The sequence below is a fragment of the Copadichromis virginalis genome, linkage group LG23, assembly GCF_057382275.1.
Source record: "Copadichromis virginalis isolate Kocher_CV1m ecotype Utaka linkage group LG23, C_Virginalis_male_GT1.1, whole genome shotgun sequence".
NCBI classification, from domain to species: domain Eukaryota; kingdom Metazoa; phylum Chordata; class Actinopteri; order Cichliformes; family Cichlidae; genus Copadichromis; species Copadichromis virginalis.
In genome coordinates, this window is record NC_140639.1 from 3,000,250 (window position 1) to 3,022,118 (window position 21,869).

Below are 21,869 nucleotides of genomic sequence, written 5' to 3' on the forward strand. Positions count from 1 at the left end.
TGTTTACTTTTTTTCGAAGTGTACTGCAGGATATAACATGTGGCACAACACGCTGATGTTCTTATTCAACAAAACATGATGGAAGGAAGCGATAAAAGTCGGCTTGTCTGTCAAACAAGTAGAAGCAACATGTTTTATATAAACACACGTGTTGCATTCCTCATGCCAGACATGTGTCAGTTTATGTAACACACTACGATTTAAAAAAAAAAATTGATTTGCTTGTTTTTTCAGTTGAGCTGGTTCTATTTGCCCAAAGCTGTCACACACTCCTGGCCTTTCAAAGTAAAAACAGTAGATGCATTCAAATCTCCTGGGCAGCAGAGTCCTGGTGGTGAGATTTAACTATAATGACCATTGTGGAAGATCTGTAGGCTTCCAGCCAAGCCATGACACCACATATCAGACATGTGCTCTACTTGTGGTGTAATGAATAACCTGCAAATGTCGTAGGCTCACCACCTTGCCTAAAGCTGTAGTCACAAACTGATGACCTTTGTTCTTACTAGGGTCCATACAAGCCAACATTACATCATCATATAAAACATCATAAAGCAAATTATGTAATGAATTGAAGAAATTGAGTAAAGCGCAAGAAAACATTATAAATAAACAACAATGAAACTAATGTTATGGTCATAACCATAACTATAACATTTATGTGTGCGTGTGTTAATTTAGGATTGTTTATTTATTTTTTTAATTCATCCTTTATTTTATCGGAAAGTCGATTAAAGTCTCTTTTTTAAGGTGAATGTGGCCAAGAAGGGACACCTTTACAAAACAGTCAGCAGTTGGAAACATAGAAATACAGTATAAGAGACATAAACATAAACAGAGTTTATACAGTTCTGAAGGATTTGAAAAGGTCTTCTCGACCCTGCAGGTTAGTAATCCAAAACAGTGAAAACCCATGTTTGAGAATAATATTGTAAAATGTATAACCTCCGCTTGAATGTACAGTTTAATTTGAGACAATACTTTTCACTTTTGAGCTCCAGAACAACTGAGTACAAATACTGCTGTTGAAACTGGATTAATATTAACCACAAACTTAGAGCATGTAGGTTTATCCAGCAATAGTTCAAGATACATAACACCAACAGCTGTACTAAACTGTAACTCTATGAAATTGTGCGTTTTATACATTTAAGGCATTTATTTTTGCTTTATTTTTTTAAAGGTTAAATGTTTTTCATCATATGCATGTGAAAAAATTGTTCTTTTTTGTTTTGTTTTAAAGAAAATCTACCTGCTACATTCAAGGAGTGGAAAAATATATGGTGCTTAAGGTGGTGGGTTTTTAAGAGAATAATAGCAGAGTATTACACTAAGTGATGGTATGAGACAGGTGAGGAAATGCACGACTGGTTCAGCTTCCTCATCTGTCACATATCTGGATGATGACACTCACTCTGACATGGAAAACTAGAGCATAGGGCAAGGAATAATCATAAATGCACACCTGTGTGATTCATCCATGCTTTACTGTGTATGTCACGGAAAAAATATGAATAACATTGTAAACAATCATTACATCAGAATCTATTTCAACTTAAGGGAAGGATATAAATTTCAGAGTTTGAATTATTTCTCTTTAACGTTCTGCTTTATTATTTATTTATATTGATGAATATATTTTTTTAATAACTCAGATAAATGAGTTGTTCGAATGCTTTTGGTCATTTGAAACACAATGATCGGTTGAAAAAGTAAACTATAATAATGTAAATGTAATAAGTATACACTGATTATTCAAATGTGCCAGAAAGTTCCTGATTCTTTAATACACGGACATTTCTTTTCACAATATTGGAAACAACCATTACACAGATTCAGTTATTGGAGCAGCTTAATATTTTATAGTTAATCTTCAAACCTAGAAAATGAACCAAGACCAACTTACACAATAATTCAATAATTACTTAAGCAGTTCAGTCTATTTGTGTTTTGCACAACCATTAACCAGGCTTTGTACTTTCTTTATGAATGTTATAGTAAACTTATGTTTTATTTTAGTGACTTTATATTTTATTGTTAAATGTATGGCATCAAAAAACCACCACCAACAAAAACAATCTGACCTGTCAGTTCTTTTTAATCACTGACATGTGATCATGATTTAGTTATTTAAAAAGATAATCAGCTGCTCATCAGTAAATAGGGAATTTCCCTTGCTGATAACTGACTGATAGCTCTGACTAGCCTCTCATTATCTCCACCCACACGCCATCATTACAGTCATGCTGACCTCAGGTGGAAATGTTGGAGTACTGCAATTTAGATCTACCTTCCCCCACTCCCCACCCACCATAAAGTTTTGACTGTATTGTCAAATAGACATATCAATATGTTTTCACATATATATGGATTCATATGTATGTACAGACACACAAACATATACAATATTATCAGCTGGGAGGGAACAATTTCACAAAAAGTATGGAGAGCTTCTTCATGCATGGTGTAGACAGCCTGTGCACTTTAGTATCACCATTTTTCCGTAAGACAAACAGAGCAGCTATCACAAAAAAAGATAACCTTCTAAGGTCACAAGGAATTTGACTGTTAAAGTCACACGTGGCTTGTTTGTTCATGATTTGAACACAGAGCTTTTTTAGTCGTTTAAAGAGAAATTGTGTCTTTCAAAGAGCAGTTTTTCCATGTAGGGAACTTACTGAATTCCAAAGCAACTTCTTTAAAAGGCAAAGAATTTAAATAATATGTTATTGAGACTTCATAAAAAATAGCCAGGCATCATGGTCGTGGACTGCCAGGCATCCAGAAATGTTTGTGGGATTATTCTTTTCCCTGTGTCCTATAAGTGGCTCAAGAGAAGGGATGTTTTCTCAGGACCTTTACCAGAGGGCTGGGCTTTGGTTGGATAAGAGGGTTGGCTGCTTTGCCTGCAAATCGACAAGAAAGAAAAAAAAATGGAAAAGAGGGAGGGCAGAGTCAGTGTTCGGGGAAGGCCTTTTTCAGCCCTTCTTCTCTTTCACTTTATAGGTCCTCCAAACACCCACCCACATACTGACACACACACACACACACACACACACACACACACACACACACACACAGATAGCAGAACCTACTAGACAAAGTCAGGAAGTGACATCACCTACAGGAAGAGAAGGCAAATATCTTTTTTCTCTTTTAGTGTGTTGTCTGTTTTCCTGAGGGAAGTTGGAGCCCCTTAAGACCGTTAGCAACTAGCAGAGAGAAAATTCAGAGGACCTAGAGGGGGCAGAGTCACTGAAGCAGGCTTTCACAGGGAGTTTAGAATCAAAGGATCCAGACACTCGAATCCTCCCTGAACTTCCCACAACTCTCCACCACATTCCAAATACTCCGCTGCAGGATTTCGGCCAGGTACAGTGCACAGAGATTTTCCATTCTGTAATGTCTTGTTTTGCTTTCCCACTGACAATTTGTTTCTTGTTGTTGCTGCACCACGAAATGAAAGAGTTTCAAGAAATTGCAGTGTCTGATGGAAAACTGGTAGAAAAAGAAGAAAACAAAGCATGCATGCCACATTGCATGCTCTAACATGCTTCAGTGTGACTGCTCAGGCAAGTAGGGACAGAAATTGGTCAACAGTCACTTCCTCCTTCATACTGTCACTTTTGTATAAATCATAACTGTTTTCGTATCCCAAAGATGTCTGAGCTGAATCTTTAACTGAACCAGTGTCTCTCAGAGTTTAGGAGTGAATGAAGCTCTGTCTAACTCTCGTTTGTTATGGACATATTCAGAGCTATCGACTGACCACGTATTCAAGTTCCCCCAGTGGTGAGTTTTGAACTGAGATCAGGCAAACTATGAAAGCTAGTGGAAAGAGCCAATGGAGATGATCACATGTGTTTTTATTTTTAGCCATTGCCTTTTCCTCAGATTAAGACAGGAGGGACCCCAGTCCTCCAGAAGCTTTACAAACATGCGAGAGGCCTGTGGGTTGTGATTTTTGAGGTTATTTTGTCAATAGAAAGATAACAACACCCATATCAATATCACGTGTTGGGAGTACAGACTGGCATGAAGTGACAGAAACATCTGCTAATTCAAGTCACCAGAGCCTCAGTTACAACCGTGGGAAATTCTGAATACGGCAGTTAACCCTCTCCAGGCAGACGTTGCAGATTTGCAACAGTTAAGAACTAACAACCTGATTACCCCACATACATATTTTATGAGTTTTTTTTTACTCAGAAGTACCACTGCAGGACTTGGTTGTGCATTAGCAACAAAAAACGTAATTTGGGCCTGAGAGGGTTAACAATGGGACTCAGGACTCAATGCGGCTGCAGTATCATGTGTTGCAATCACAGCTGCTTTAATCTAGGTGTCAGATCTCTGGACATTCTTCCCACATCCTTCAAACGGTGAATAGAAATGTACAATTCAATTCGGTTTTGCCACGCTAACACGTTTACAAAACATATTTGAGACTATAAAATGTAACCGTCCATCTTCTTGTTTTAAAGTAAATCCTCCAAGTTAATATTTGTGTCCTTGGGCAAGACACTTCACCCGTTGCCTACTGGTGGTGGTCAGAGGGCCCGGTGGCGCCAGTGTCCGGCAGCCTCGCCTCTGTCAGTGCGCCCCAGGGCAGCTGTGGCTACAATGTAGCTGCCATCACCAGTGTGTGAATGTGTGTGTGAATGGGTGGATGACTGGATGTAGTGTAAAGTGCTTTAGGGTCCTTAGGGACTTGTAAAGTGCTATACAAATACAGGCCATTTACCATTTACCATATTATATCAAATAAATTGTGCAATCATTACTGCTTCATTACCATGACATTCAAAACCTGTGAGGTCATGCTCCCAATACAAGCAAATCACCAGACAGATGGACAATAGTTTTGCACAAAAAATATCCATAAACTCTTAATTTAATTTCATATCCACTTTCTCAAGGAAGAATGGGCCGTTTTCTATCCATATTTAGTGTGTGCGTGCGTGCGTGCGTGTGTGTGTGTGTGTGTGCGTGCGTGCGTGCGTGCGTGCGTGCGCGTGCGTGCGTGCGTGTGTGTGTGTGTGTGTGTGTGTGTCCCACACAAAATTAAAGTTGTGGTTCTGCCTTTAAGAGCATTAAAACTATTTGACTCAGGACATTTTCTCACACAGTCCTCTTGAGGACAGTTTAATCTTTAGTGGATCACAGCATACTATTCATTTTCCCAGTTATGCCTGACTCAATTGGCCTGACTTTTGGTACAGCAGACTGAAAGTGTTGCTATTTTTACTGGTAGCTGCAACTGAAAACTTTGCTTTGAGGTCATTTGGGTCACAAAGAGCAGCTGTGACTATAAAAAAACATTTTAGCTGGTCTTCTTTAGGAAAATGTAGGTTTTTGTTTTGTTTGTTTTACTTTATGGTAGCTATAACAATTGTTGTAATTAAATATTGCATGAATTGTTTTATCTTTTATGTTTTATTCACCCCAAAACATGCCTGTTATTGTCTTCACAGTGCCATCGTGCCAAATGAAAACAAGAGCTCCTTGCAGTCTCTACACGACAGACGCGAACCACCTGTGACCATTCCAAGAGCTGAAATCAGACTGGTTCCCCTCTCCCAGGAAGGCTACACGTTCTCATACTCCAACCTAATTATTTTTCATCATTGCGCACTCTCCCCTTATCTCAGGGGAAATAACTGAGTCAATGGCATTGTGTCTTGGTCAAGTGTTTAGCAAAGACAAAACATTTAGGCCAAAGAAGCGCTTTGAGCCCGGTACGCAGCGGTTTGAACTGTACAAGAAGGCCCAGGCTTCGCTCAAATCTGGCTTGGACCTGAGGAAAGTAGTTCAGCTCCCAGAAGGCGAGAACCTCAATGACTGGATTGCTGTTCACGTGGTGGATTTCTTCAACAGAATTAACCTAATCTATGGCACAGTGAGCGAGTACTGCAGCGAGCGCACGTGCCCTATCATGTCTGGGGGACTGAGATATGAGTACAGATGGCAGGACGGTAAAGACTACAAGAGACCCACCAAGCTGCCTGCTCTCAAGTACATGAATCTGCTGATGGACTGGATAGAGTCACTGATCAATAATGAGGAAATCTTCCCCACAAGAGTAGGTGTGTGTGAGGAGTTTACAAATGAAACCATCGGACTGCTCTTGAGTGCGTAAGCTAATACATGACTGAGTGCTGGCTGCAGAGATTTTATACTAAAGTATCAGCACAGAGTGCAGAGGTTGTCTCCTTCATTAAGCTCACGAATGCAATGATTGAGTTCAAGGAGAGGTTAATTAGACAATAAAATGTTGACATTTAGAGGGGGTTGTTGACAAGGTGATCATAGTGTTAAATTAGAGGTGAGAACTTCATGCGTCACAGAAGCGTGAGCTCAGAGCCTCTCTGTGGCGCAGTGGTTAGCACTGACATTCTGGGACTTCTCTTTTCTTATGTCAAGCCTAGACATGCTAGTCAGGTATGATGAAAACATTTCCCACGAGTGTGAATGGGTTTTGGTTGGTCCTTCAGGGTGTTTCTGTCCCTCCGTTTGCTCAGTTATCACAATCCTCCATGGACCTGAGGGAGAATAAGACAGCAATGCTGTCTTCGCTTTGCTTAGAAATTAAATACGAATAATTAGATTGTTCTTCACACGGCCTTTTCAGCTCTTCAGCACAAAACACAGATATTTTTTATTAAGTGTTTTGGGATTGAAACACAAACTATTCAATAGATTATTTAGGAAATTCAGTAGATTAATAGCCCTATTGTAGATAAGCATGATTAATGATGCTTTTTAAATCTGCATACATGGTAAATCCATTTACAATTGAGTCCTACAGTTTCCTTTATCAAATCTATTATTTTATTAGACCAGCTTCTGAATAGAAGTCCTTTTATATCTTATTGTTTTCCTTCTTCATCCTAGGAGTACCTTTCCCCAAGAACTTCCAGCAGGTGTGCAAGAAGATCCTGAGCCGTCTCTTCCGGGTGTTTGTGCACGTTTACATCCATCACTTTGACAGCATCTGCAGTATGGGTGCAGAGGCCCACATCAATACCTGCTACAAACACTATTATTATTTCATCTCAGAGTTCAACCTCATTGATCACTCTGAGCTGGAGCCTCTGGTGAGACATCAGATGTATGAGTGTGAAGTGAGGATGCATATGAAAAAGGATCAGATGGAGGTTTTGTAACGGAGGAACTGTCAGTCTAGCAGAGAATATCTACCATCTTGCCAGCTTTATCCCAGCTGCGTGAATGTTTGATGTGCTTATTGTTCATCTTTGAGTAGGTGTGTTTTCCAGTTTAGCGTACATACAGCGGCTTGCAAAAGTATTCTGCCCCCTTGAAATTTTCCACAATTTGTCACATTACAGCCACAAACATGAATCATTTTTTGTGGAATTCCACATGAAAGACCAACACAAAGCGGTGCACACGTGAGAAGTGGAACGAAAATCAGACATGATTCCAAACCTTTTTTACAAATAAATAACTGCAAAGTGGGGTGTGTGTAATTATTCAGCCCCCTGAGTCAATACTTTGTAGAACCACCTTTTGCTGCAATTCCAGCTGCCAGTCTTTTAGGGTCTGTCTCTATTAGCTTTGCACATCTAGCAACTGAAATCCTTGCCCATTCTTCTTTGCAAAACAGCTCCAGCTCAGTCAGATTAGATGGACAGCGTTTGTGAACAGCAGTTTTCAGATCTTGCCTCAGATTCTTGATTGGATTTAGACACCAGACAGGTCAGGGATAAAGTTATTGAGAAATTTAAAGCAGGCTTAGGCTACAAAAAGATTTCCCAAGCCTTGAACATCCCACGGAGCACTGTTCAAGCGATCATTCAGAAATGGAAGGAGTATGGCACAACTGTAAACCTACCAAGACAAGGCCGTCCACCTAAACTCACAGGCCGAACAAGGAGAGCGCTGATCAGAAATGCAGCCAAGAGGCCCATGGTGACTCTGGAATCTGTCCGTAGGACAACTATTAGTCGTGCACTGCACAAAGTTGGCCTTTATGGTGGCAAGAAGAAAGCCATTGTTAACAGAAAACCATAAGAAGTCCCGTTTGCAGTTTGCCACAAGCCATGTGGGGGACACAGCAAACATGTGGAAGAAGCTGCTCTGGTCAGATGAGACCAAAATGGAACTTTTTGGCTAAAATGCAAAACGCTATGTGTGGCGGAAAACTAACACAACACATCACTCTGAACACACCATCCCCACTGTCAGATATGGTGGTGGCAGCATCATGCTCTGGGGGTGCTTCTCTTCAGCAGGGACAGGGAAGCTGGTCAGAGTTGATGGGAAGATGGATGGAGCCAAATACAGGGCAATCTTGGAAGAAAACCTCTTGGAGTCTGCAAAAGACTTGCGACTGGGGCGGAGGTTCAGCTTCCAGCAGGACAACGACCCTAAACATAAAGCCAGGGCAACGATGGAATGGTTTAAAACCAAACATATCCATGTGTTAGAATGGCCCAGTCAAAGTCCAGATCTAAATCCAATCGAGAATCTGTGGCAAGATCTGAAAACTGCTGTTCACAAACGCTGTGCATCTAATCTGACTGAGCTGGAGCTGTTTTGCAAAGAAGAATGGGCAAAGATTTCAGTCTGTAGATGTGCAAAGCTGGTAGAGACAGACCCTAAAAGACTGGCAGCTGGAATTGCAGCAAAAGGTGGTTCAACAAAGTATTGACTCAGGGGGCTGAATAATTACACGCACCCCACTTTGCAGTTATTTATTTGTAAAAAAAAAAGGTTTGGAATCATGTATGATTTTCATTCCACTTCTCACGTGTGCACCGCTTTGTGTTGGTCTTTCATGTGGAATTCCAATAAAATTGATTCATGTTTGTGGCTGTAATGTGACAAAATGTGGGAAGGTTCAAGGGGGCCGAATACTTTTGCAAGCCACTGTACATAGAAGGCACCGACAATAAAATCACTCAGTCTGAAGCTCATAGCGTTCTCACTAAGATAATATATTCCATATGACACACAAATTTAATTAGTTTTCACTCAGTTTTCCAGCATGAACAAAATGTATCCAGGAAATGGCTAGGTCTGATGAGAAAAGACTCATAAGAGAATCTGCTGACTTTGGATAGTCATGTGATTAAAGATTGTACTTGTTTCTGTTTTCCAACTAAGGAGCCTCTATCGCATGTGAGCTGATGGGGAATGGTGTTCCAAGTGTCAATAAAAAGCTGCAGTTATCATCATTACCTCGCTTGGGCTGCATAATTCCCCCTGCAATGTGAAAACAGGGACAAGGCATTAATGTCAACACGCTGCATAAAGATAAATCTTTTGAATAGACCTCGTTTTATTGCCCCACCTCTTGTGCCCCAGGAAATTATGTTTGTTTTTAGTCTTCAAGGAGCAACTGCTTTCTTTCTCAGAATCATGACGGTGTAAATATTCATTTTCTCAAACAACATATTAGACTCTATCTATTAACATCTCCTCTTTTTCTTTTCCTGCAGAAAGAGATGACAGAGAAGATATGCAATTAGACAAAGCCACATGGACAAAGGAGTTTACATTATGACGTTATCTGAGCCCCTTGAGAAAACTTCCGCATCAAAACACCAGACAGAGAACTGCTTTGTGTACACTTGTACGAGTGGTTTCCAAGCATATGACATGGCCCATAAACTCAGTAGACTTCTGCAGATGGTGGCAAAGTTCCTTTACAGAACTTTTCACTTCACATTCATTATGGTGCTGTGAGTTTCCTCATTATTCTGTATTGTTTTATACACTGCATCTCCTGTACTCTGTCTTTCCTCTTGTGCATGTATATGTTTTATCTTCGTGTAAGTTTTGATGCATTGTTTGTTTTCTCGTTGACCAGAGTTTGTATTTTGTACGATGTGTTTTCACTGTTTAAAATCTGATTTAAGGGCATAAAAGTTCTTCCCATCAGCCAATCGCGTCTGCTTCCATTTTCGCAGGAAAAAGAAAATCACAACAACAACAGATATAGCATACTTATTATCACTGCTCACTTGCCAAACCTGTTACATGGATAAATAAAGGCCATCATCATGCACCAAAAATCCCCACTACGTGGACTGAGGCGTGGTGACGAACCCTGCCAAGTGACGTTGCATCAGTGCGGTCACGCTACCAATGGGAGAGGAGTTAATCCGGAAAGGGGCGGGGCAAACGTCTGCTCTCGCGTTTTCCCGCCCGGTACGTCATCAGCTGTTTGGACTGATTGATAACAGAAAGCAATGGGAACTTACATCAGCTGTCACAGGCTTTGACTGCAGGGATTTGGCTGGCGTGGAGTCCACGTTTGAAGGGTTTGTTGCATTTGTGGTTTTATTTTAACGTCGCTTAAACAGTCTCTGAATACAGTTAGCAACTGGTCATGTAAATCGGTTTAGCAAGCTATCTGAGTTCTTTCTTGCTAGCTGGGGCTAACAACAGCTATAGTAGGCAGCCACCGCTAGCTCTGGCTTTTGTAATGCCGTAATGATCTTTTATACAGAATTCCCTCCTGGTAACTAGGACAACGTTGCTAATGTTAAGTAATTATCTAAGTGGACGTTGTTGGCTGTCCGTACACATATTTATTAACTTCAGTATCGATACAAACTGCTGGTATAACTCCATTAGCTAACAGCTAATTATCAGTTTTGTGTTTTTCTAACCGAAACATATCATTTAACTAGTATGAACTAATTAATTCAATAAACTTTGCTGTAAGTGAATATTCTGCGGTCATGTAGATGAACAGTAACCGCAAACTCAGAGCGATACACAATGTAATACCAAAGAATGAAAGAAAGAGGAAACTGGAACACATAAGCTAACGCTGGGCGGTGTCTTCTCCATTGCTCTAGCCTTTTGCCTCATCACTGCATTGTATTTAGTTGTTACGTATGTTTACGTGACTAACTATATTTGTATGTGGCAGTTGGCAGATATGGTGAGGCACGGCGTGATGACGGAGTTGCAGCCCTTCCAGCCCTCCCTCCAGGTGATCTACTCTATGATTAGTGGTTATTACAAAAGCTGACTTCCTGAAACATGTTTCATCAAAGCACTGTGCCCTGTTGTTTGAATGTTTCTGGTAAAGTTCAGATAAGGCCTGTCACGGAGTTTCCAGTATTATCATATTGATCACTGTTTTGGCAGACTGCCATAGGTGGTTGTAATGATCAAAGTAGTGGTGATGCATCCCTATAACTGCAGTTAGTCATTTTACAGTTGCAAGCCTATGATATGTACAGAACATTTTATTATATTATGGATTAGTGTTTATTTTTAGTATTTATTACCAAGGCCAAATTAAAATTTTCCTTTTTTGCTTTTTTCATTTGCTTTTTCTCTACTGTACCAACATTGATCACTGGCTGATTTTGCACTATTCCCTCCCCCTGTCCCCCCCGTATGGCCTCCTTCTCTGTAACAGGGTAACTCCCTTGCTTTGGGCCAAGTAGGGCAAAACTGTGGGAGCATTCAGGAGAACCGAAATACCTCAGAGGAAAGACAGAATCTTTCCCAAGACCCAGCAGGTACAAATGCTTTACTTTTCCTAGCATTTCTATAGCTTTGTAAACTTTACAAAGCGAGAGCACTGTGCAAAAAAATTGCAATGTTTTAATTTGTGTGTATGGATTCATTTCTGCCTCTACAGAGTGTGAAAAAAGCCAGCCAGTGAACATCCCAGATACAGGTAAACGAAAGAAGAAGAAAAGAACTAGAGCGACAGACAGCTCCACTGGCACTTTTGATGGTAAGTAGGCTAAAACTGAAACACATGCAGTACGTGTGAAAGCAGGAAAATTGACCAACACTTCATATTTTCTTCAGATCTCTACAAATTGACTCATGAGGTGCTCGGCCAGGGAGCATATGCTAAAGTTCAAGGATGTATCAGCCTGCAGAATGGACATGAGTATGCCGTGAAGGTAAGTAGGGACAGTTTTGCCAAATTTAAATGTCATTTGAACAGGTTGGGTTGCTCTTTAATGGCAACATTTTCTTTAAAGCTGTACTGCATTTTTTTTTTTTTTTTTTTTTTTTTAAAGTCAATCAAAATGTCCATTGAATCACAATTTCTGCTGCTCGCCTTCATAGATCATAGAAAAGAGTGCAGGACACAGCCGCAGCAGAGTCTTTCGAGAAGTGGAGACTCTTTATCAGTGTCAAGGAAATAAGTGAGTTGATTTTTGTCTGATTAATATTTAAAAAAAAAAAATGAGAGAGAAAAGAAAACTTATCCAGAATAAAAACAATTCTGATCACCTAAACATATCGTTGTCCAGGAATATTTTGGAATTGATTGAATTCTTTGAGGACAACAACTGCTTTTATTTGGTATTTGAAAAGCTGCGTGGTGGTAAGTGTGAATAATTAACACAACAGTTATGTAATGCAAACAGAGCTGTTGCCAGATGGCTCATTATGAGCGCACAAATATACCCGTGAGTGATCCTCTTCTCTTTCTGCAGGTTCTATTCTTACACATATCCAAAACCGAAAGCACTTTGATGAACTGGAGGCTAGTAAGGTAGTGAAAGATATTGCCCAAGCTCTCGACTTTTTACACACAAAAGGTAGGTCAAAATTCAAGCAGGTGTTCTGCTGAAATCCAAAGGAAATAGAGGTTTTGTTTTTGTTTTTGAGTGTAAAGGTGACAGTGTTTTTGTTTGCAGGCATTGCCCATAGAGACCTTAAGCTAGAAAACATACTCTGTGAATACACTGATCAGGTAATTGGCATTTAATGAGTTGAGAAAGGCATTAATTATCCCTTAAGGTTTATAATTTAACAACATAATCATATATTTACTCTCTTTCTACTTAGGTGTCGCCAGTAAAGATCTGTGACTTTGATCTAGGAAGTGGAGTAAAGCTCAGCAGTGCCTGTACACCCATAACAACCCCAGAGCTCACAACACCAGTAAGTGTCTAATTCTAAATTGTCGGCCAAGTATAGACACATAATATTGTCCAATTAACTAATAAGGGATTACACTGACTTACCTCTTCTTTGCTTTTGATCTTTGCCCTCTCTCAGTGTGGCTCGGCAGAGTACATGGCTCCAGAAGTAGTCGAGGTGTTCACTGATGAGGCCTCCTTCTACGACAAACGCTGCGATCTGTGGAGCCTCGGGGTCATCCTCTACATCTTACTGAGTGGCAGCCCACCCTTCACAGGACACTGTGGCTCTGACTGTGGCTGGGATCGGGGAGAAAGATGCAGAACATGCCAGGTATGCCCCCTCCAATCAGCACTGTTGTTTAGCATCCATCCCATGGATAATTGCTCAGCTCAGCAGTGTTTGCACCAGAGATTCACTGTGTGTCCCCGCTTATCATTCTGAAATGAAGACATTATAAATAATATAAAACTACAGACTAGAGGTCTTAAAAGAACACATGCTCTGTAATGCCTCCTTTAGCTGGCATTACAGCTTGTTCATCTTAATGCTGGCCTCTTTGATTATCATGTCCATGGTAGACAGTTCAAATAAAGTAACTAAAAATTTTTCTTTTTTTGCTGTATACTGGCTTAATTAAGAAACATAATTAGTAATGTAGGTAAAGTTAGGCTTAGATGTAGGTTGAAATCTCTTTTTAAAAAAAAAAAAAAAAAATGAGAAAAGCCGATGTATAGGAGCACTACGGCTGATTTGGCTTTAGCTGTTGACCCATATGTCAAATGCTCTTATGTGAATTATTCAGAAAAGCCAAACACTTTCAGTACAGTTTGGGGTTTTGTTTTTTTTGTTTTTTTAAGTAGTAGAGTATTAGGGCTGAGAAGAAATGGGAAGAGGTTCTGTAGATTTACCAGGGAAAACCTTGTTTTAGCTTTCACTTCATCTAGATGGATGTCGTCGGTTCTTCTTCCATTATCTTGGCTTGAGCGGAGTTTTGGTTTGGTTTATTGAATTTTGTGCTGCTTGGAGAAAAAGCTCACTTTTGTAAAGAAGGTGTGAGGTCTGAATTTATAATGCACAACAGAATGACAACACCATTACAAAAATGAATGCAGCACAATAATGCAGCGTGCGTGCGCGCGCGCGTGTGTGTGTGTAAATGGCATGTACTTGTCAGCAGGTTATTTGATCTTCTCCCCTCAGAGTCACCTGTTTGAGAGCATCCAGCAGGGCAAATATGAATTTCCAGACAAGGACTGGGCCCACATCACAGTGGGTGCCAAGGACCTCATATCAAAGCTGTTAGTTCGGGACGCCACTCTGCGCCTCAGTGCTGCTCAGGTCCTCAAGCACCCTTGGGTGCAGGGGGTGGGTATAATTACATTTGAGCACTACTTGTCTAATGTTAGACAGCTGGAATTATTGTCCTCATTTTCCAGCTGTGAGTTTTTTTTTTCTTTCTTTCTTTCTTTCTTTCTTTCTTTCTTTTATTTATTTATTTTTTTCCAGAATGCTCCAGAGAGAGGTCTTCCAACTCCTCGTGTTCTGCAGAGGTCTGTCTTTATTTTAGCTCCGTTTCTGTGGTTGAAGTAGAATCAGACCTTTAGTGTTTGTGGTTTTTCATAGGAAACTAGAGTTTCTGCACATACCTTTGTTTATGAACAACTTTTTTTTTTTTAATTTTGAGAACAATTTCAGGTTCTCTCTGCTTCAAGATGGTTTTTGTTTTTGTTTTTTTGTTTTTTAAGATGGAAAATATTGGGATAGATGAAACAAGGATCTAGGATCCTTTATTCTAATCACATTATTAAAGTGAGAAGTGGCAGAAATGTGCTTAGATGTCTCTCATATCTTTTTCTGCCTTCTTTCTTGTTCTAGGAACAGCAGCACCAAAGATCTGACCCAGTTTGCAGCAGAAGCCATCGCCTTCAACCGGCAGCTATCCCAGCACGAGGAGCAGCGGGAGGACGTCGGAGCCATTGTTTGCTCCATGAGGCTTTCTCCTCCTTCTAACTCCAGGCTGGCTCGCAGACGGGCACAGTCCAGTGCTCTCCGGCACGGAGACTTTGCACCCACTTCAGATGACGCCACAGCCTGAGGGTCCTTAACCTCCTTATTGTGTTATCTGAATAATTTTAGTTACCTCCTGTGTGGATTTTTATTTTTATAGGGAGCCTTGTAGGATTGGTCACACAGTATGGAAAGTGTCTCTGTTGTTGAAAGTCCTCTCCTTGGCCAGTAGTCTTATCAGTGAGAGTTTGAACATCAAGTGCGCAGTTAAACCTCAGCTTCTGCCTACTAATAGAAAACAGTAAAACTTCCAGGATTTGGCCAGGAGTTACTTTAAGCTGATGAGTATTTTTAACAAAGGTTTGATTTTCTTTCAGAACAACTTTGGCTTTAAGAAATTTATGTATTGTCTTCACAGGTTGGGTTAGTCATCGTTACCCAAAACACCAGAAACTGCTCTCAGTGCCAGCAGTTTTTACTAAAATACATATCAACACCAAAAACAGCATTTTAAGAATCAGGACAGCTACGCAGCAGCAGCTGCTGCTTTAATGCAATATCGTCTTATAGGTAGATTTTATTTTATTTTATTACTTGTTTTTCCAGCTGTGAATTAGTTATTTTATTTGAAAGCTTTTTAGTGACTAAAGAAAAGGGATTTTTTTTGTTGCTTTTTTAAAGCATGTTTTCTTTTCTTTTCTTTTTTTTAATTTTTTATATGATTTTTATGTGTGAATGTATGTGATTTAAGTGATAAAAACAGACAACACTTAGAGGAGTCTGAGGGTTAAACAGGGCCTTTCCCCTGTTTTACCTGTTGACTCTTTTGTCGAGCTGTGTCTTCATGACTACCTGAGAGTGTGGCTGGAGGTTGCAGAAACTCATGGAGTGAGACTGGATCTTAAAGTTTTTTTTCTTCTCATGTCAATACAAGCTACCTGCAGCACTGATGTACTTTAAAATAAATATCTTATTTAGTTTGCCCAGAATGGGAGGTTCTTGTGTTTTTAAAGCTTCACCAATGATATGAATTTGACACTTAAAAATAGTATTTATCTTTTCAGCGCTTTTGCTATAACTTCTCGTTGGAGGTCATGTTTGGTGTTGTGATGCAGATTATTCCAAGAGGTTTTGCTTTATTTCTTATTGTCTTAGTGATCTTATATATATATATTTTTAAGTCTAAATTACTTGAAATGTGAAAATTGCATTTGTTTTAAGTTTTATGCAGTTCATGAGACTTAAAGCTGAACTGTGGGACTTTTATATATAATGTTAATGTGTGCACACAAAGATTATTCACCCTATGAGCAGCAGGTATGGTCTCTGTATTTTGTAGTGTTCCTGATTCCTGGGCTGGCTCGCTGGCTTAGATCAACCAGCAGTGACTGGGTTTGCCAGTCCTCAAAAGAGCTGCAGCTAAAGCAAATGGTGTGGCTTAAAAAAGTAGAACGGGACTGAGCGAGATCGTTTGCTGCTTCAGATAAGTGTCACTGGGAGGGAAAGCGGTTGACAGCGAGTAGAAACGTTTAGCGGTGGATAAGCCTTTCCTTGTTCTAGATTTGCATCACAAGCACTTGTTGATGGTATCTGTGTAATCTACCTGTTACAAGCCCTGCATGGCTGGTTTAAAGGGATGAGAGAATAGTTTATGTTACACTAGTGAGATACGTGATTCCATTCTGTGAAGTGAGTTTATAAAACTGTTAAATATTTTTTTAATCGTCCCTGTTTTGATTTTGTCTGTGCCAATGCAAACTGTTATGGATGAACTGAGAATTCTTTGATATTTTCTGATTTTTGATTTTGTTTTTAGAAGAAGCTACTTTTTCTTTATGTTGTCTTATAATTTAGACTGTCTGTGTTTGAATGGGATCTCCAAAGGCTCCTGTTTATCGTACCTTACAAAGTTTATGTGCCAGTGCCAACTCATTCCCTTATTTCACACTGTTGCCATGGACAACCCATCCCTATAGCAACTAAGGGCCTTCATAGGCTGGCATGAATTGATGGAGATTTGCTCAAAATGAATACACATGTTAGGAAACGACTGCTTGCTATGATAAAGCCCCCACACTAGTATGATTCATAAAAGAAGCTGTTTGTTTCCCTCCATCTACTTGAGATGGCCTAGAATGAGATGCAGTAATTGGTATGTGATTATAGAGTCGCTCTGAAATGTGTCAAAGCTCATATGGGGTCCTATGCATAAAGCTCTCATGTGTAGAGCGTGTTTTCACTGGCATGTTGTGTTCTCAATAAAAAGCTCTTCTTGTCTAAGCTGTGTTACATCAAGACAATATTACTGTGTTGTGCACTCAAAGGTCTCGTTCACAAGACGTGAGCAAATGGATTTTTGTTTTCACTGCAGCAGATGTGCTTTAGTTTACAAAGATTTATTTCAGTCAGGAGTGATAAATGGTAACAACTCATTGTTTTGGACTAAACAGCTGAGGAGGGGACAGGAGATGGTGAATAACCTCTACGCACACTGGTAAGAAACAGAGGCCGTGTCCTTGCTGAGACTTCTTTGAAAAGCAAAGGAGAAAGAGGAGCGAGGCCATAGTCTCGAGCCTTTTTTCTTTTTTGCACTTTAATAACCCAGGTTTCACAAACTTTTCCCATCATTAGATTTAAGGAAATAAACATCAGATAGATGTAGGAGTGCAGTGGTGTGTGTGTTTCCACTTTTCCCGAGAGCACCTTTAATGTGACACGTTAGAAGCTTAAGCACTTCAGAGGGTGATGGCTGTGATTGGGCTGTTTGTTTGAAGCAGCTCCACAGCGCAGCCAGTGGCCGATATTCAGCAGTGCATCAGCTGCAGATCACTCCGCTGCTCACCTGCAGGAGGAGCAGATCACACCCGCCGCTCCTGTGCAACATGACACACGGACAAAGCGCCCAAACGGCCAGAGTCATGTGTCCGATGTAAGGTAAGCGACACAGAATGGTGCAGAGAAATTTTGCAGCAAGTGTTGCTTTCAGGTTTGTGTGTGTGTCTGTGGACCATCGGCGAGAGAACAAGACTGTTTTTATATTTGCAGATTCTCACTTGGCATTATCAGCGTTGTTGCCTTCGATGAATTGTATTCGCGCTTTAATGTTGTTGAGGTTTAAAGTCTCATAACTAATGCGTTTAATTAGACGGGAATGCTCACAGTTTTTTAACAGCTAAGAAATTACTTTGGAAGAAAAAAAAGTTGCCAGAGTTCAAAATCAGAAGAATGAAAAGTCTTTAAAACATTTGCACTGCTTCTAAAATGTGTCATGTTACTTTTCAGCCTCTCTTTCTAAAGAGATCAAATGATCTATTTTCAGCCATTTGTCTGATCAACAGCTTCTCTGAGCTCTCCTGAGACATGGTGCTACCTGAAAAAAACTCCAGTTCATCTGCTCCCAAGAAGACCCCCGAGCAGCATGCTCCGAGGCACCAGAGCATGCCCTCTCCAGCCCTGTGCTGCGCCTGTGGGCTGTGCATCATGCTGGCTGGCATCAACATCACCCTGGTGGGAGCTTTTGCGTTTGGTACCTTTATCCCTACAAGCAATCCTCCCATCTTCATTGGGCCTCTTCTTTTACTCATAGCGCTGGCTTTCTTTACAGCCTGCTGTGTCATCAGCAGGAGACCTCAAGCCCACACTGCCCATAAGGCCAAAGGAGGTGAGAAATGGGCGTTGATGAGGATGGGGGCAGTTGCTTTTGAGATGGAGACGAGCGAGCACACGCTTCAGGACACGACAGCTGTCCAGCTCAGCCCCACCAACTCCCCTAGCTCATCTCACAAATCCAGCTCCATCCAAGGGGAAGCCACTGCCCTGCCTTCCTGTCAGGATGAAGCCACTGAGCAGCACACAGAGACCTGTGGCACTGGTGTTACTGGAGATAAACCCACTCTGAGCTCTGACTCCCGGGAGAGCACTTCCACATAGATCAGATCACTACATAGCGTGGACTTTGTTCTGTTTACACTGTCTGGCGTGACTGCAAGGATTAATTGCTACTATAAGTTATAAGCTAAGTCGTACTTTATTCATGCCAAAGTTGGTAAACTCAAATAACACATGACTTAAGTAACTAGAATGATGGCGTGGTAATATGATACAAGAGCGAAAAGGCCTGCAGACTCAGCCTGTGAGCGTAAATGTATTGTGCAAACTCCCTGATAATTATTCCGTGTGTTTCAGGAAGTTGTACTTTTACTGCCCTGTCCCAGGATGTACATTATCTTTCCAGGAAATGAAACAGGGAAGGAGATGATACCGTAATCCAAGTGCCTGTGTTATGTAGTTCTTGTTGTAGAACACATCTAGTGATTGTGTATTCATTGTGTATTCGTTTCCTATGGATTGATTTTGGTTAGTGTTTGCCACCTTTGTGAAGGAGGATCAGTGCAGTTATAAAAGCCGGGTGAATGCAGTCACAGCTTTTCTACACACTTCAACATAACTTTTCTTTCTTCTTCTTATTTCCTGCACCAGCTGCTTTGAGTGATGGTGTAACCTTGAGCTGTGCTAAAATAGATTCAGGAGTGTTTTGTGAATTTCTCTACTTGTGTTGTCGTGCATGATTACTACAGGTGCTAATACATGCTTGGGACCCCTGTATATTTTATAAATATAGATACACTATATACTTCTGTTCAAGTTAAGAGTTATCTATTCAGACAGCTCACTAAAACTATTAAGGATGCTATCTTGAGCAAATTATAATAATAATACTTCTACTGACCCCCTTTGTGAAGAATACACAGAAACAAAGCCACTGGAACTGTCAGGCTAAATGAGAAGATGCACAGGCTGTGATGATAAGTCATTTGTTATCTGAGTAACCCCAGCAGGGACTGTACAAACGGCTACGTTGCCCATCATTTGGCGTCTGACCCAACAGCTGCTGGCAAATGCGAAAGCCCTGTTTACTCATCGTTTTACATCAGCTGTCCTCAAACACAGCGTGTTCCCCTCACACAATCAAACCACGGAAAAGATAACACGGTGGCCAACGCCCACTGTTATTGCAGTGTTTTTTGAGTGGATACAGGCAGGCTGTGTGGGTGTCTGTAGTTATTCAATGACTCGTTTCTGTAAAGAAGGTGACATGTCTTGGCAACCTCAGCTCAACTAGTAATGAGGTCATGCTGCTCTGAAGAATGGCACAGCGGGATTAATTTAGCGCAGGGCTGGGTTTAACTCAGCAAAGGTTAATGTAACTGAGCAATTTTTATCTAAAAAAAATACTTCCATCCATTCATGCAGACTTGATCCTAACCCCACTATCATGGATGAGAGGTGCGCTAAACCCTGAACAAATCACCATTCCAAGGCACATCTGAACTTTTATCCATAGATATCATTTTCTTCTTTTGACTGGCCGCTTTAGGAATAGCTATAGCAGGTCATCTGCCTCCATCCCAGCCTAGCATCTCAGCCTCACCTCTCTACGTTCGTCTCCAAACCGCTGTCCCTCTGATATACTCATTTCTAATCTTGTCCATCCTGGTCACTTCAACAAAATACTTAGCATCTCTAACCCTAACCACCACCAGATAAGCCTCCTGTGTACCAGGTCTTACTCCCATTGTGTATAACCAGTTGCCCATCCCTGTTGCCAAGTGCTGGATCATAGTTGGTTGTCTGATTGTTGTTTTCTATCGAATACTGTAGTTTGTAACTTGCATAAAGCACCTTAAGGCAAGTGTTTTTGTGAATTTGTCCTATATAAATAAAATGTAATTGAATTGAACTACTCTCTTGCAGCTGCTTCTTTTTACCGTAAATGTGGAGTTTCTCTTTATATTTCCTTTTTGTTGTTATTAGAAAGGCTTGCAGGAGTGTGCATTTCCAGTTTGGTGCTCTGGTTTTATTCTCTCTGTTCAGGATCGAGGCATTTCTAAGCCCCGAGCCAGAGCGCAGTGTGCAGTAAATGGCAGACAACTTCCTGAGGCATGCTGGAACACGAAGGACGCTCTGAGGCTAAGCAATGACTGGAAATTTTCTCTGACCTGTGTTGTCACTGGGATCATAATAGTGGAAGTATTCCCACAGAAGCCTCCAGGAATAGGAATTATTTATTGTCTGTACTGGACACAGGTCAAGATCATCTCAAGGAGCACCCACTCCTGTCTAACACAAAGGGGGACGTTTGAGAGAAAATCAAGTAAAGCAGAAACAAAATGAGTTTTATTCATAAAAGCATACAATTAATTTTGTTAGAAAAAATGGAGCAATCGTGCCACAACTCTAAACTTTAAGAGTAACGCAAACTCAATAACCTATAAAGTAGCTTTAATCTATTCTAGTTGATCTGATGGTGATATATTATTTGTAAATTAACTGTCTTTGCAAAGCTATAAAAGGTTTGCAGCTACCTGTAAAACCTAATCATAAAAGTCAAGAATGACAGTTTGGGGTCTGTCAGCCACTGAAGTAAACCTTTTAATTGTTTTCACCAGAATATTACTTATGCACTGTAATGATGCATCATCATTAATAACAGTGTAATGCCCTATAAAGCAATATATCAGCCAACAGATGTATTTTAATTTTACTCGTGATACTTTCTGTTGATGATGATGTCTTTTTTCACTTTTTCACAGAAAATGATCTCATGTCTCTCCTCCTCCACACAAGCACAGAACATCTTGACATTTACTTTTTCTTCTTTAATTCAAACATTAAACACTTTAATATTTATTTTCATATATTTTCTACACATCAACACACTGCTGCAGGAACATTGCTGTAAAGTATTTCCCTACCCAAAAAACCTACCACGGCTAGCATATTAAATAATAAAATCCAAATAAAAGTGAGTAATCGTCTCATCATCTTTCACCACATTAAATTGATGTCTGACAGTTTTTATCTCTGGACACAGAGATACAAGCAGAGTCTAGACAAAGTGGATACAATGAACCTAAAGAGCAGCAAGTTTGTTTAATTTGAGCAATGGTTCAAACTGAATGTTCGTTGCTTGATTCAAACTT

At 40.4% G+C, this 21,869-nt stretch overlaps 3 protein-coding genes across 6 annotated transcripts; all 3 read left to right on the forward strand.

Moving 5' to 3' along the window:
• Nucleotides 1-3,080: 3,080 nt before the first annotated feature.
• On the forward strand, nt 3,081-9,906 carry mob3c (MOB kinase activator 3C). Of its 3 annotated transcripts, none has more exons than XM_085449360.1 (4): nt 3,081-3,372; nt 5,475-6,086; nt 6,895-7,097; nt 9,130-9,906. In XM_085449360.1, the coding sequence occupies exons 2-4, from the start codon at nt 5,669-5,671 to the stop codon at nt 9,151-9,153; spliced, it is 645 nt and encodes a 214-aa protein (XP_085305486.1). In that variant the 5' UTR covers nt 3,081-3,372; nt 5,475-5,668; the 3' UTR covers nt 9,154-9,906. The 3 variants fall into 3 exon arrangements, with proteins under 3 accessions (XP_085305486.1, XP_085305484.1, XP_085305485.1); XM_085449358.1 differs by having other exon boundaries at nt 9,465-9,906; XM_085449359.1 differs by lacking the exon at nt 3,081-3,372 and adding an exon at nt 3,738-3,792 and having other exon boundaries at nt 9,465-9,906.
• A 192-nt stretch (nt 9,907-10,098) lies between these two features.
• On the forward strand, nt 10,099-17,166 carry mknk1 (MAPK interacting serine/threonine kinase 1). 2 transcript variants are annotated; one of them, XM_085449354.1, is made up of 14 exons: nt 10,099-10,289; nt 10,907-10,969; nt 11,405-11,507; nt 11,630-11,728; nt 11,806-11,903; nt 12,073-12,152; nt 12,261-12,334; nt 12,447-12,551; nt 12,651-12,706; nt 12,802-12,897; nt 13,015-13,209; nt 14,080-14,244; nt 14,386-14,429; nt 14,755-17,166. In XM_085449354.1, the coding sequence occupies exons 2-14, from the start codon at nt 10,916-10,918 to the stop codon at nt 14,972-14,974; spliced, it is 1,389 nt and encodes a 462-aa protein (XP_085305480.1). In that variant the 5' UTR covers nt 10,099-10,289; nt 10,907-10,915; the 3' UTR covers nt 14,975-17,166. The 2 variants fall into 2 exon arrangements, with proteins under 2 accessions (XP_085305480.1, XP_085305481.1); XM_085449355.1 differs by lacking the exon at nt 14,386-14,429 and having other exon boundaries at nt 14,755-14,964.
• A 481-nt stretch (nt 17,167-17,647) lies between these two features.
• Nucleotides 17,648-20,626, forward strand: LOC146679967 (transmembrane protein 275-like). Its single transcript, XM_085448304.1, has 2 exons — nt 17,648-17,820; nt 18,206-20,626. The coding sequence occupies exon 2, from the start codon at nt 18,247-18,249 to the stop codon at nt 18,814-18,816; it is 570 nt and encodes a 189-aa protein (XP_085304430.1). The 5' UTR covers nt 17,648-17,820; nt 18,206-18,246; the 3' UTR covers nt 18,817-20,626.
• Nucleotides 20,627-21,869: the final 1,243 nt, after the last annotated feature.